A 13,737-nucleotide genomic window follows, 5' to 3' on the forward strand; every position below is an offset into this window, starting at 1 on the left:
CCTCCACTCCACCTTCCCTGTCCCTCCTCCCTCCTTCCCTGTCCCTCCCTTCTCTCCACCTTCCCCGTCCCTCCTCCCTTCTCTCCACCGTCCCTGTCCCTCCTCCCTTCTCTCCACCTTCCCCGTCCCTCCTCCCTTCTCTCCTCCTTCCGTGTCCCTCCTTCCATCTCTCCTCCTTCCCTGTCCCTCCTCCCTCCACTCCACCTTCCCTGTCCCTCCTCCCTCCACTCCACCTTCCCTGTCCCTCCTCCCATCTCTCCTCCTTCCCTGTCCCTCCTCCCTCCTCTCCACCTTCCCTGTCCCTCATCCCTCCACTCCATCTTCCCTGTCCCAACTCCCATCTCTCCTCTTTCCCTGCCCCTCCTCCCTCCACTCCACCTTCCCTGTCCCTCCTCCATCCACTCTACCTTCCCTGTCCCTCCTCCCTCTACTCCACCTTCCCTGTCCCTCATCCCTCCACTCCATCTTCCCTGTCCCAACTCCCAACTCTCCTCCTTCCCTGCCCCTCCTCCCTCCACTCCACCTTCCCTGTCCCTCCTCCCTCCACTCTACCTTCCCTTTGCCTCCTCACTTCTCTCCACCTTTCCTGTCCCGCCTCCCTTGACTCCACCTTTCCTTTCCCTCCTCCCTCCACTCCACCTTCCCTGTCCCTCCTCCCTTCACTCCACCTTCCCTGTCCCTCCTCCCTCCACTCCTCCTTCCCTGTCCCTCATCCCTTCTCTCCTCATTCCATGTCCCTCCTCCCTCCACACCTCCTTCCATGTCCCTCCTCCCTCCTTCCTCCTTCCCTGTCCCTCCTCCCTTCTCTCCACCTTCCCTGTCCCTCCTCCCTTCTCTCCTCCTTCCCTGTCCCTCCTCCCTTCTCTCCTCCTTCCCTGTCCCTCCTCCCTTCTCTCCACCTTCCCTGTCCCTCCTTCCCCCCCCCCCCCCCCCCCCCCTTCCGCCTTCACTGTCCCTCCTCCCTCCTCTCCGCCTTCCCTCCTGTCTGGCTTTTTGAATTTGTCGATATATATGTTTCTGGAACGTACCTCTCCATTCACCTGAGGAAGGAGCAGTGCTCCGAAAGCTCATGTTTGAAACAAACCTGTTAGATTTTAACCTGGTGTTGTGAGACTTCTTACTGTGCTCACCCCAGTCTAACGCCGGCAGCTCCACATCATGACTAATATCTTCAATGACCTTTGGGTACTGATCATCAATAAACTTTACATCTTTTAGCAGGATCTTTAATCTGTGTCAAGAAGGCTGAGCAAATTATTGATGTTGTGTTTTTTCCACTTAAACCCCTATCACCGAATGACATTAGTTTTGTTATCCTCTTGACGTAGCATAAGCTGCTTCCTTGCTGTGCACTCTGACAAAGGAATGTTCACGATTCTCCTACTTGTATTCGACTCTACTGTTAATCCTGCTATAGCTACTCAGACTGACGAACCAGTCTGCTACAATCCACGTGGTGGGTGTGATGTGTTTCAAATCAACCCTGTGTTCTCACGAAGTGTCTCCAGTGGAAAAGAGGAAGATCATGTGTCCTGTGTCCTTATATATGGGTTGGTGTAATGCCCCCCTGTGGTAGTGTCACCTCTGTGTGTATCGTGAATACCCATTGGTTGTGTCCTATCTTACTGGCCTATTGATTGAATGTCTGTGGGTCATATCTCTGGTGCTCCCTCTAGTGTCTAACTAGGTGTAGTGTGTTCAAATTAACCCCTTGTGTATTTACAGTGCCCTGGTGTATCTACATTAACGCCTTGTGTATTTGCAGTGATGCATAGCTCCACAACATTGACATTTGTTTAACATGCTGATCAGTGATGTTAACTTTTCTTAAAAGGATGCAACAATGCCCCGATTGGGTAAACTGTAAATCTCCAATTTATCCTGTTCCATGTCCAGTTTCATTTGTGCCTTTTTCATGGAAAGTTTGTTCAGCAGCAAACGTATTCCACTAGATATCACACCTGTCGTGAGAATGTGGGTTTATTTCTGCTGTTCTTCGTGTCTTTTCAGTGGCCTCAAACCAGTGGAACAATCATAGTCATTACTTTATACTTGGATCCTTACTACTGAATGAATTTAAATAATGTTTTGGCCAATCCATTCTATATAGATCATAGAATTTACAGTGCGGAAGCAGGCCATTCGGCCCATCGAGTCTGCACCTGCTCTTGGAAAGAGCACCCTACCCAAGGTCAACACCTCCACCCTATCCCCATAACCCAGTAACCCCACCTATCACTCAGGGCAATTTTGGACACTATGGGCAATTTATCATGGCCAATCCACCTAACCTGCACATCTTTGGACTGTGGGAGGAAACCGGAGCACCCGGAGGAAACCCACGCACACACGGGGAGGAAGTGCAGACTCCGCACAGACAGTGACCCAAGCCAGAATCGAACCTGGGACCCTGGAGCTGTGAAGCGATTGTGTTATCCACAATGCTACCGTGCTGCCCCAAAAAACATACTGCGAAAGCGCAACCACAATCCAAATGGCACAATTAAATGAATCTGCAGCTAATACATTCATTACCAGGCTGAAGTCTTTTAATCAGTACAATTCCCTCAGAGCGATCACTATTTAGCAAACTTTCCATGTCATGCATCACTTCAAAATCCTTGCTCTTCCTCATTAGACTATTTAACACAAATGTTATTTTGATTCACATGTAAAATTCGACGTGGTTTTGACGTGGTGGAAGAAGTTACGATAGTGACGTTTAAGAGGCATCTTGGCAAATACATGAATAGGATGGGAATAAGAACATAAAAACTAGGAGCAGGAGTAGGTCATCTGGCCCCTCGAGCCTGTTCCGCCATTCAATGAGATCATGGCTGATCTTTTGTGGACTCAGCTCCACTTTCCCACCCGAACACCATAACCCTTAATCCCTTTATTCTTCAAAAAACTATCTATCTTTACCTTAAAAACATGTAATGAAGGGAGCCTCAACTGCTTCACTGGGCAAGGAATTCCATAGATTCACAACCCTTTGGGTGAAGAAGTTCCTCCAAACCCAGTCCTAAATCTGTCCCCTTATTTTGAGGCTTTGCCCCCTAGTTCTGCTTTCACCCGCCAGTGGAAACAACCTGCCCACGTCTATCCTATCTATTCTCTTCATAATTTTAAATGTTTCTATAAGATCCCCCCTCATCCTTCTAAATTCCAACGAGTACAGTCCCAATCTACTCAACCTCTCCTCATAATCCAACCCCTTCAACTCTGGGATTAACCTAGTGAATCTCCTCTGCACACCCTCCAGTGCCAGTATGTCCTTTCTCAAGTAAGGAGACCAAAACTGAACACAATACTCCAGGTGTGGCCTCACTAACACCTTATACAATTGCAACATAACCTCCCTAGTCTTAAACTCCATCCCTCTAGCAATGAAGGACAAAATTCAATTTGCTTTCTTAATCACCTGTTGCACCTGTAAACCAACTTTCTGTGACTCATACACTAGCACACCCAGGTCTCTCTTGCACAGCGGCATGCTTTAATATTTTATCGTTTAAATAATAATCCCATTTGCTGTTATTCCTACCAAAATGGATAACCTCACATTTGTCAACATTGTATTCCATCTGCCAGACCCTAGCCCATTCACTTAACCTATCCAAATCCCTCTGCAGACTTCCAGTATCCTCTGCACTTTTCGCTTTACCACTCATCTTAGTGTCATCTGCAAACTTGGACACATTGCCCTTGGTCCCCAACTCCAAATCATTTATGTAAATTGTGAACAATTGTGGGCCCAACACGGATCCCTGAGGGACACGACTAGATACTGATTGCCAACCAGAGAAATACCCATTAATCCCCACTCTTTGCTTTCTATTAATTAATCAATCCTCTATACATACTACTACTTTACCCTTAATGCCATGCATCTTTATCTTATGCAGCAACCTTTTGTGTGGCACCTTGTCAAAGGCTTTCTGGAAATCCAGATATACCACATCCATTGGCTCCCCGTTATCTACTGCACTGGTAATGTCCTCAATAGAGGGTTATGGACTCCGGAAGTGTAGAAGATTTTAGTTTAGACAGACAGCATGGTCGGCACAGGCTTAGAGGGCCGAAGGGCCTGTTCCTGTGCTATATTTTTCTTTGATGTAGTACCAAATGTCACATTGGAGAAAGGAAGACAGCTGGAAATGACTGTTTTCCAAGGAAGTTCTTTAAAGCATTAGACATTGCATCCAAAAGTGTGTCTCTTTCTGAGAATTTAACTCCAGTTAAGACCAATAACCTATCCATGTGCAACACTTCAAACGTTTGAAAGTGAGCATTGAATAAAGTCAAATGGTCTCCTACTGTACTGGTCTAATTCCATGATTCCTATTTGGCCTCCACCAGTAGTTCAATTTTGGAGGGACTCCAAAAGTAGGCCTATAATTCCACACAATAAAATCTCCACACAAGTTCTCAGGAAAATCTATCTCAAAATATATTTACGTACAAATATTACAAAGTTAAAAAAAAGACATTGCAGTATCTAGTAACTGTAATTATTTTGATAATAATAATCTTTATTGTCACAAGTAGGCTAACATTAACCCTGCACAAAGTTACGGTGAATTTGTGGATTAGCAGAACTCAAGAGACTCAAAATACTATTTCTTCAAGGTGTTTCTTTAATGAGGGAAGTTTACATTGACCTGTAACCACAAAATCCAGTTGCTGATCATCGTGAGGTCATAAACTTTCGAAGAGACAGCTATTTAAATTTCAGCAATTGCTTTGAGTATGACATTGCAACACATTCAGGGGCAGTACAGATCAACCTCATCAGTATTCTGACAGGTTACACTCCCCTTCAGGAATTCCTGATGTGCTAGATGCATGGAAATCATCCCACCTATGTCATCAGAAACAGTTATTTCAATTTGTATCTGATAAAAAAAATGACTAATGCTGATCAAACATTTTTTGATGTGATAGAAAACTAAATGGGGAATGGTTTATAGGTGGTCTTATATGTAGACAAATAGAGAAACAGGTCAAGGCATACATTTATACAAGGTATTATCCATTTGATTTGCTCACAATGGCACGATTATTGTTGTACTTGTTTGTGATTGAGTAAGGCTTACATTTTAACAGCTGTCTCTTGAACTAATGCAAAAATTATTCAACTCACCACGTTCGACCGAAAGTGTTCACACTCTTGCCAGCAGGTACAATCGCACCATCTTGCAAAAAACATGGACAGCTGGATGCACGAACACATTTGTTGGTATCATCCAGAAAAGTATTTGGGGGGCAGTTGCAACCATCTACTGGAACTCCACTCTCAGTACATTCCAAGATTGAATTGGACAGTGAAAAGCAGGTACGGTTGCAAGCTTTAGAATCATAACTGAAAACCTGAAGGCCATGGCAGGACATTTCTGAAAGCAAAAGTCAAGCAAAGTTCATAAACCATTCTAAAATACAGCACAATATAACATCTTTTTTGATTGGTTACATGGGAATTTTGAAATTATTTCAGTTGTCGATTTTGAATTATTAAAAACAAATTCTAAAATAACTCAAAATGTCTATGGAGAATCTCCAGCTCGTCTGTCATTTATTGTCATTCTTCAAATGATCTACCAAAAATAAAGTAGATGAGTAGGAATTCCCTGCATAAATTGTTCCCCTTGTGCCAAGAAATGTCTTCCAGAATTATAATAAACTCGAGAATTTTCAAGCAAAGTACAGGTATCTAAAAACACAGCTTCATGGCAATTAGGAACCGCTGTGTACTGATGCAAAAATGGCAGGTCTCAATCTGATAGCAGATAAATGAGTGGTATCAGAACATTTTGAGAAGCCATTTCACACACCTGTAGGTTTACACTGTGGGCAAAAAGAACTTCGAAGTGGTGTAAAGTCAGGTTTGAAAGATGTTCTGGAACATTTTAAGCCTCCTAACCTCCTTATATGACTTCCTCATAATCTTCAATTTTTAGAAGGAACCCATATTCTCCATGAACAATCTAATATGGACCAGAGCTCCAAACACATAGATGAGTCCATAGAAGCATAGAATCCCTTCAGTGCAGAAGGAAACCATTCAGCCCATTGAGTCTGCACCCAGCCTCTGAAAGAGCACCCTACCCAGGCCCATTTCCCCACCTTATCCTCGTAACCCCATCTAAGTTGCACATCTTTGGATACTAAGAGATAATATTAGCAAGGCCAATCCACTTAACCAATACATCTTTGGGCTGTGGGAGGTAAACGGAGCACCTGGAAGAAACCCACGCAGACAAGGAAAGAATGTGCAAACTCCACTCATTCACCCAAGTCCAGAATTACATTATGGGGATAGGGTGGAAGTGAGGGCTTAAGTAGGTCGGTGTAGACTCGATGGGCCGAATGGCCTCCTTGCACTGTTTGTTCTCTGTATCTATGTAACTTAGATGTTACTGCCTGCGCTTCTCATTCTGATCTTAATGCAATAGCAAATTCTTTAACCTAGTTTGTAATGCATCAACTGTTAAGATTAACTTCAACTGAGAAATGTCAACACTAATTATTTGATTATACTCAAGAAACCTGACAGCATCCAGGACAAAGCAGGTTACTTGACCCACCACTTCAGTCCCACTACGAGTGCATATTGGTAGCAGTGTGTACCATCTACAAGAAACACTGCAGCAACTCATGAAAACTCCTTTCACAGCACCTTGCAAACCTATGACCTCTACCACCAAGAAGAACAAGACCAGCAGATTCATGGAACATCGCCACCTGCAAGTTCCCTACCAAGCCACAAAACATTCTGACATGGAACTGTATTGCTGTTCCTTCACTGCAGCTAGGTCAAAATCCTGGTACTCCTACCCGAAGAGAAGTGTGGGTGCGTCTACACCACATGGACTGCTGTGGTCAGGAAGGCGGCTCACCACTATATTCTCAAGGACAATTAGGAAGAAGCAATAAATCCCAGGTTTGCCCATGGCATTCACATCCCAAGAATGAATGAAAAACAATTCTAAGCATTATTAATGACTGTGAAATAAGAATACAGTAATTATCATTGAACACTTACTGCAATGATCCACAACATTTCTCCAGTCTGTCAATATCAGGCCTTTTATGGCACAAGCACGAGCGTAAACTCCAATGGAATTGCACATGAACTTTTGGCTTTGCTCATAATTGCAAGTTTCAAACTTACATCTCTGTAGGAAATAAAATCAGTCAATATGATAAAAGACATTTTTAAAAGACAAAATAACATCTGAATATTCAAACGTCTTCAAATGAAAACACTCTGATGTGCACTTTCATCGTCACCACCTGGATGATAATGTGTTGAAGCAGATCACCCGCCCTTCAAAGAGCCCAATTGATCATCATTCACATTGAAAGTCATCACACTTTCAACATTTCCTTGGCACTTTAGTGCCATGTATGAACTTATCCAGCAGCTAAAAAGGACCTGATGAAAAATGCAGTGAAAAAACGCTGAAGGCTTAATGATCACCGTGCACAATTATTCTGTGCCTGGTTGAATTGAGGCAGGTGTAAGGATTTTCTTTAAACATAGCTTTCCCTGTTCAAATCTTGATTTCCTGTGTAATCCCCTTGATGTTTTAATGTGCTGGCTGATACACTTCTGCAGACTGTGCTTTTAAACTGGACTAACCCAGTCTAATGTGCTACTTGGACTGGTCCAATAATAATAATCTTTATTATTGTCACAAGTAGGCTTCCATTAACACTGTAATGAAGTTACTGTGAAAAGCTCCCAGTCGCCACACACCGGCACCTGTTTGGGTACGCTGAGGACGAATTCAGAATGTCCAATTCACTTGACAAGCACGTCTTTCGGGACTTGTGGGAGGAAACCGGAGGAAATCCACGCAGATACGGGGAGAATGTGCAGACTCCGCACAGACAGTGACCTATGCCAGGAATCGAACCTGGACCCTGGAGATGTGAAGCAATTGTGCTAACCACTGTGCTCCCGTGTGCTATTTGGCACGGCCCAGTGATGTCACTTTTTGATGGATTTGGCTAGCAGCCAATTAACACTTTTAGAATCCTGGGGCTTGAGTGGTTCTTGATTTTTATTGGTAGAGAGCTTCAGAAGATTCTGGAAGAAGAAGGCAGACTCCATTTTGAGTTCAGTTCTGTTTTCACTCAGGAGAGTGGGGAACACAGGTTTTGACTCTCTCTTTCAGCGTATGCCTGGTTATTAAAAGGCTGCAAGCAGTCTCTCTAGCCAGGCTATGAAAGTTTTAAAAATAAGTTTTGAGTACCCAATTCATTTTTTTCCAATTAAGGGGCAATTTGGCGTGGCCAATCTATCCTGCACATCTTTGGGTTTGTAAAGATGAGACCCACACAGACATGGGGAGAATGTGAAAAGTCCACATGGACAGTAACCTGGGCCGGGTTCGAACTCGAGTTTTTGGTGCCATGAGGCAACAGTGTCAACCACTGCATCACCGTGCCGTTCTGCCTATGAAAGTTCAACTTCTGATTAGAGAACTGCAAGCAGTCTCTCTAGTGAGCCAGTGAAAGTTTACCCTTTGTTTCAAAGACTGAGGGAAGCCCAGACTGATATCTCTCTCCTGAGATCACAAGGCATTGAAGAAAAGATCATTTTCTTTCTCTATACACCACAAACAGCTAAATCCTTCCAGAAGACCAGGTAAGCGGCCAAGAGGCAGAGTAGGCAGAAAACCTGCTTTTACATTCTCAGGCAGAGAATTCTAATTTTATCTCAATGAGACTGAGAGCCAAACTGGTGGCGGTCAGCCAAGTGAAAGTGACTCCCCAGAGATAATTCAACAGCCTGCGGATTCAAATTGAAGGCACAAACCAGAAGATCGGATTCAACCGGTGGATTTCAACACTTCACATCCCAGGAAGATAGCCAACTACAAAGACTACAACCTGAGCGGTGAAAATACTCATCTCACATCTCTTTTAATTCCCATTATTTTGATCCTTCCGTTCCCCACTGTGTGTCAGTCTTGTGTATATGTGGGTGAATGGGTGGGATGGTAAAGGGGGGAGTAATTCGATTAGCCGACCATTGTTCTATTATCACCAGTGCCTGTTTATCTCTTCTCTTGTTATAAATGAAATTAAATTAAATAAATTTAAAGTTATTACATTTTACTCACATATCTGGTGCCTGTTAGTCATTGGAGCAGTCAAGGGTCAAAGATATCGGAAAATATATACAGATTATTGGTTAATTCACTTCTGTTGGGACTCCGGGGCTCGTGGGGATGGAATTGACCGTGCACTAGCCCAGGGTGTCGTAACACAGCAACATGGAAATTATTCTCTCAGCTCACCAACTTGATAATAATGTGAGTCCAAGCTCCAACCGTGCTACTGACTGGCTACAAGCATAGCCTGTCCATCTTAAAAGCAGTCTGCTCCACTAAATGGGGAGGGGTCACTCAGGCTACAGCACGTAATTAAACAGTGCCAAAGAGTCTTTAAGGGAATAAAGAAACTGCAAAGGCTAAAGAGAGGAATCCTATATTCTCTCATTCAGTGTCGGAGGCCTTAGCTCAGGAGGTCGGGAATGGCACAATGTCATGTTCCAATAGACACTCAAGGTATAGCATCTGAAAAGAGCAGCTGACCACATTCCAGTACAGAAGTCAATTCCTGGAGTCAGCAATCAGGATTCTTGCCTAATGTGCAGGCACTCCATCTCATTATTAAACACTTAACAATGCTGTCAGCTTCACTCCCATCTCTTGCAGCATCCACATATATCCATGGTTCAGTAACAGCCGTGCCAAAGAGCCTGTAGCCTCCATCAAGGGGCACGGAGGAGTCCAGCTGCAACTTAGAACAGAGTTCTCTCTGAGCTTGGTGCCAAACTCTGTAACATGGAAGTGGTGGCCATCTCCATGACAGTAGTTATGTTGTAACATCTGGAGGCTGATGTCTCAGCTTTCATTGCAGCAAAGGCTTAGAACTATAACATTCTGACAGTACAGGAGGCAGCCATTTGGACTATCCAGATTGCACCGACCCTCTAAAAGAGGCCCACTACCCCATCCTATCCTCGTAACCTTGGGGGCGGCACAGTAGCACAGTGGTTAGCTCCGTTGCTTCACACACCAGGGTCCGAGGTTCAATTCCTGCTTGGGTCACAGTTTGTCCACCTGGGTGGTCCCTGAATGTGGGCTGGACACTCCATCACACGGCCCTGTCGTTTCGCTGGAGGTGGGGTTGCACACATCACACCCACCGGGGCTCAACGTTCCATCAACCTTCACCCACAGTGACAGTCAATTCCTGCCCTACCCCCGCACACATCGGACAGAGTCCAGACGCAGCTTTCATCAGTGGTACAGTGTGTTTAATTACAAACAGTATACACATGTGCCCTAGCCCCTATATCTCAGCTGTGTCCTGTACCCGTGCCAACTTACAAGTTGTCTAACTTTCTGGCCTTACGGGCCCTGTCACTACATCTCGGTGGTTCCCCAGACGGTACAGCAGAAGTGGAGGTGGAATGCTGTGACTCCTGCCCTGCGACGGGGGTCCCTGTTAGCGCTTGTTTCCTGGAGTGGCTCAGCCTGGATGGGCCAGGCTGCACCTTGAGCGTCCCGGCTGGCGTGGTGCTGCCATGTCCTGCCCACTTCCCATTAGATGCACCAGGGACAGTAGGAGGAGAGTCCATGGTGCCGTGGTGTGCCGGGACCTCCCCTGCAGGACACCGGCACGAACCACAGCATCTCCTCCTCACTCGTGGTGCCCGATCACCCCAGGCTTCTCCATGGGACAGGGCTGTGAGTGGAGCCATCCCCCGAGTCCCCCCGCCACGTGGCGCTGCCACTCCTGGAGGCCCGCTCTGGTATCGACCAGGGTCTGCATGTTAGCGGCCATGGAGCTCAGGGAGTTAGCCATCCCTGTCTCGGTCTGTGCGACGCCGGCCAGCGCCTGGGCAATGGCGCCAATGCTCTCAGCGATGGCCTGCTGAGACTGGGCCACAATGAGGAGCGCCGCTGCAATCTGCACCTGGCTCTGGCTCATGGCTGCTTGTGAGTGGGCTGCCTTGTCCTGGGCCATGGAAGCCACATGCACAGAAAGCCCCAGGACTCGCAGATCCTGAACCATGACCGACACCATTGCCCCCATTGCTCACCGCGACGCCACCCATGCGGTTTCGGCCTGGGTGGCAAGCATGACCTGCACCATTCCCTGCTCCTGCATGCAGATGCACTCCTCCACCTGCGTCTGTAGGTGCTGGAAACCAGCCGTCATCCCCTTCTCTCATCCCTGGGTCTCTGACTGAATCTGGTCGAAGGGTGGATGTGGAAATCGCTGGAACACGGGAGTCATCTGGGCGGGAGCTGGTTGCTGGGTCCGGGCGGTCGCTCGGCTGTTCTACCTCCACCTGCTGTGCCGGAGCAGCTGTGTGGTGCGCACCAGTGAGTGTTCCAGGAGCCTCCACTAAATTGCCCAACCGAGCTGATAGTCTCTGCGATGGTGGAGGGTGAAGGAGATGGCTGTGACGGTACGTCTAAGGCTGTGTCATCATCAGGGGTAAAGTCCGGGGTCTCCTGTGTTGTCTAGTGTGGCATTCTTGTCCTCTGTGTTCCTATCCTCTGTGTTCCTATCCTCTGTGTTCCTATCCTCTGTGTGTCCATGGCTCTGTGTGTCCGTCCTCTGTGTGTCCGGTCTCTGTGTCCTGGGTCTCCGTGTCCTGGTCTCTGTGTCCTGGGTCTCCGTGTTCTGGGTCTCCGTGTCCTGGGTCACTGTCCTGGGTCTCCATGTCCTGGGTCTCCGTGTCCTGGGTCTCTGTGTCCTGGGTCTCCGTGTCCTGGGTCTCCGTGTCCTGGGTCTCCGTGTCCTGGGTCTCCGTGCCCTGGGTCTCCGTGTCCTGGGTATCTGTGTCCTGGGTCTCCGTGTCCTGGGTCTCTGTGTCCTGGGTCTCCGTGTCCTGGGTCTCCATGCCCTGGGTCTCTCTGTCCTGGGTATGAGTGTCCTGGGTCTCCGTGTCCTGGGTCTCCGTGTCCTGGGTCTCCGTCTCCCAGTCTCCGTGTCCTGGGTCTCCGTGTCCTGGTCTCCGTGTCCTGGTCTCCGTGTCCTGGGTCTCTGTCCTGGTCTCTGTGTCCTGGGTCTCCGTGTTCTGGGTCTCCGTGTCCTGGGTCACTGTCCTGGGTCTCCATGTCCTGGGTCTCCGTGTCCTGGGTCTCTGTGTCCTGGGTCTCCGTGTCCTGGGTCTCCGTGTCCTGGGTCTCCGTGTCCTGGGTCTCCGTGCCCTGGGTCTCCGTGTCCTGGGTATCTGTGTCCTGGGTCTCCGTGTCCTGGGTCTCTGTGTCCTGGGTCTCCGTGTCCTGGGTCTCCATGCCCTGGGTCTCTCTGTCCTGGGTATGAGTGTCCTGGGTCTCCGTGTCCTGGGTCTCCGTGTCCTGGGTCTCCGTCTCCCAGTCTCCGTGTCCTGGGTCTCCGTGTCCTGGTCTCCGTGTCCTGGTCTCCGTGTCCTGGGTCTCTGTCCTGGTCTCTGTGTCCTGGGTCTCCGTGTTCTGGGTCTCCGTGTCCTGGGTCACTGTCCTGGGTCTCCGTGTCCTGGGTCTCCGTGTCCTGGGTCTCTGTGTCCTGGGTCTCCGTGTCCTGGGTCTCCGTGTCCTGGGTCTCCGTGTCCTGGGTCTCCGTGCCCTGGGTCTCCGTGTCCTGGGTCTCCGTGTCCTGGGTATCTGTGTCCTGGGTCTCCGTGTCCTGGGTCTCCGTGTCCTGGGTCTCCGTGTCCTGGGTCTCCATGCCCTGGGTCTCTCTGTCCTGGGTATGAGTGTCCTGGGTCTCCGTGTCCTGGGTCTCCGTGTCCTGGGTCTCCGTCTCCCAGTCTCCGTGTCCTGGGTCTCCGTGTCCTGGGTCTCCGTGTCCTGTGTCTCCGTGTCCTGGGTCTCTGTCCATGGTCTCTGTGTCCTGGGTCTCCGTGTCCTGGGTCTCCGTGTCCTGGGTCTCCGTGTCCTGTGTCTCCGTGTCCTGGGTCTCTGTCCATGGTCTCTGTGTCCTGGGTCTCCGTGTCCTGGGTCTCCGTGTCTTGGGTCTCCGTGTCCGGGTCTCCATGTCCTGGGTCTCCATGTCCTGGGTCTCCATGTCCTGGGTCTCCGTGTCCTCGGTCTCAGTGTCCTGGGTATCAGTGTCCGGGTCTCCGTGTCCTGGGTTTCCGTGTCAGGCGCAGATCTGCTGTGACAGCTGCCCTCCCCATCAGTGCTTGCGTCCCTGGGGGCCACCAGTCCTGGCACTGGCTGGGGGTGGGGTCACCAGATGGGCCGGGACCACTGCCAGCTGCTCCTGTAAGACACGGCAGCATGTATGGTTAGACAGTCGAATGGGGGTGAGAGAGTGGGGTGGTGCGGGTGGGGTGAGGGGGTGTGGGGTGAGGGGTTGGGGTGAGGGATGGGGCCTCACTTTATGGCGCACCTCCGATTGGGGCATCGGCAACCACCTGGTCCTCGGGTCCGCCAGGGAGGTCCGGTGCCCCCTATTCATGCACAGTGAAGGGTGCAGTACAGGTGCACCCCTCTGGTTTTCTCCCTGCGGTTGTGGGCATTCTTCTCTGGGGGTAGGGGGTGGGGGTACACAAACATCAGCAGTGTTAGGTTGTCCGATGCATGCGGCCGAGCAGTTGGGTCTATGATGGCATAGGTGCACAGGGCACCCAGCCAATGCGGTTGGCATAGGTGGGTGCAGCCACGTGCATCAGGACAAGGGTTGGACGCACCTGTGTGGGGGGTAGAGGGGTTGGTG

General features: G+C 48.8%; 1 protein-coding gene across 1 annotated transcript in view; it reads right to left on the reverse strand.

Moving 5' to 3' along the window:
* Positions 1–13,737, reverse strand: part of LOC119970925 (mucin-6-like) — a 238,661-nt gene that overhangs the window by 131,952 nt on the left and 92,972 nt on the right. The window contains exons 12-14 of the mRNA XM_038806035.1: positions 7,046–7,178; positions 5,147–5,396; positions 2,536–2,639 (exon numbers count right to left, since the gene is read on the reverse strand). Coding sequence (XP_038661963.1) covers positions 2,536–2,639; positions 5,147–5,396; positions 7,046–7,178 — 487 coding nt within the window. The remainder of the gene's footprint in view (positions 1–2,535; positions 2,640–5,146; positions 5,397–7,045; positions 7,179–13,737) is intronic.

This window comes from Scyliorhinus canicula, chromosome 9 (assembly GCF_902713615.1).
Source record: "Scyliorhinus canicula chromosome 9, sScyCan1.1, whole genome shotgun sequence".
NCBI classification, from domain to species: Eukaryota; Metazoa; Chordata; class Chondrichthyes; order Carcharhiniformes; family Scyliorhinidae; genus Scyliorhinus; species Scyliorhinus canicula.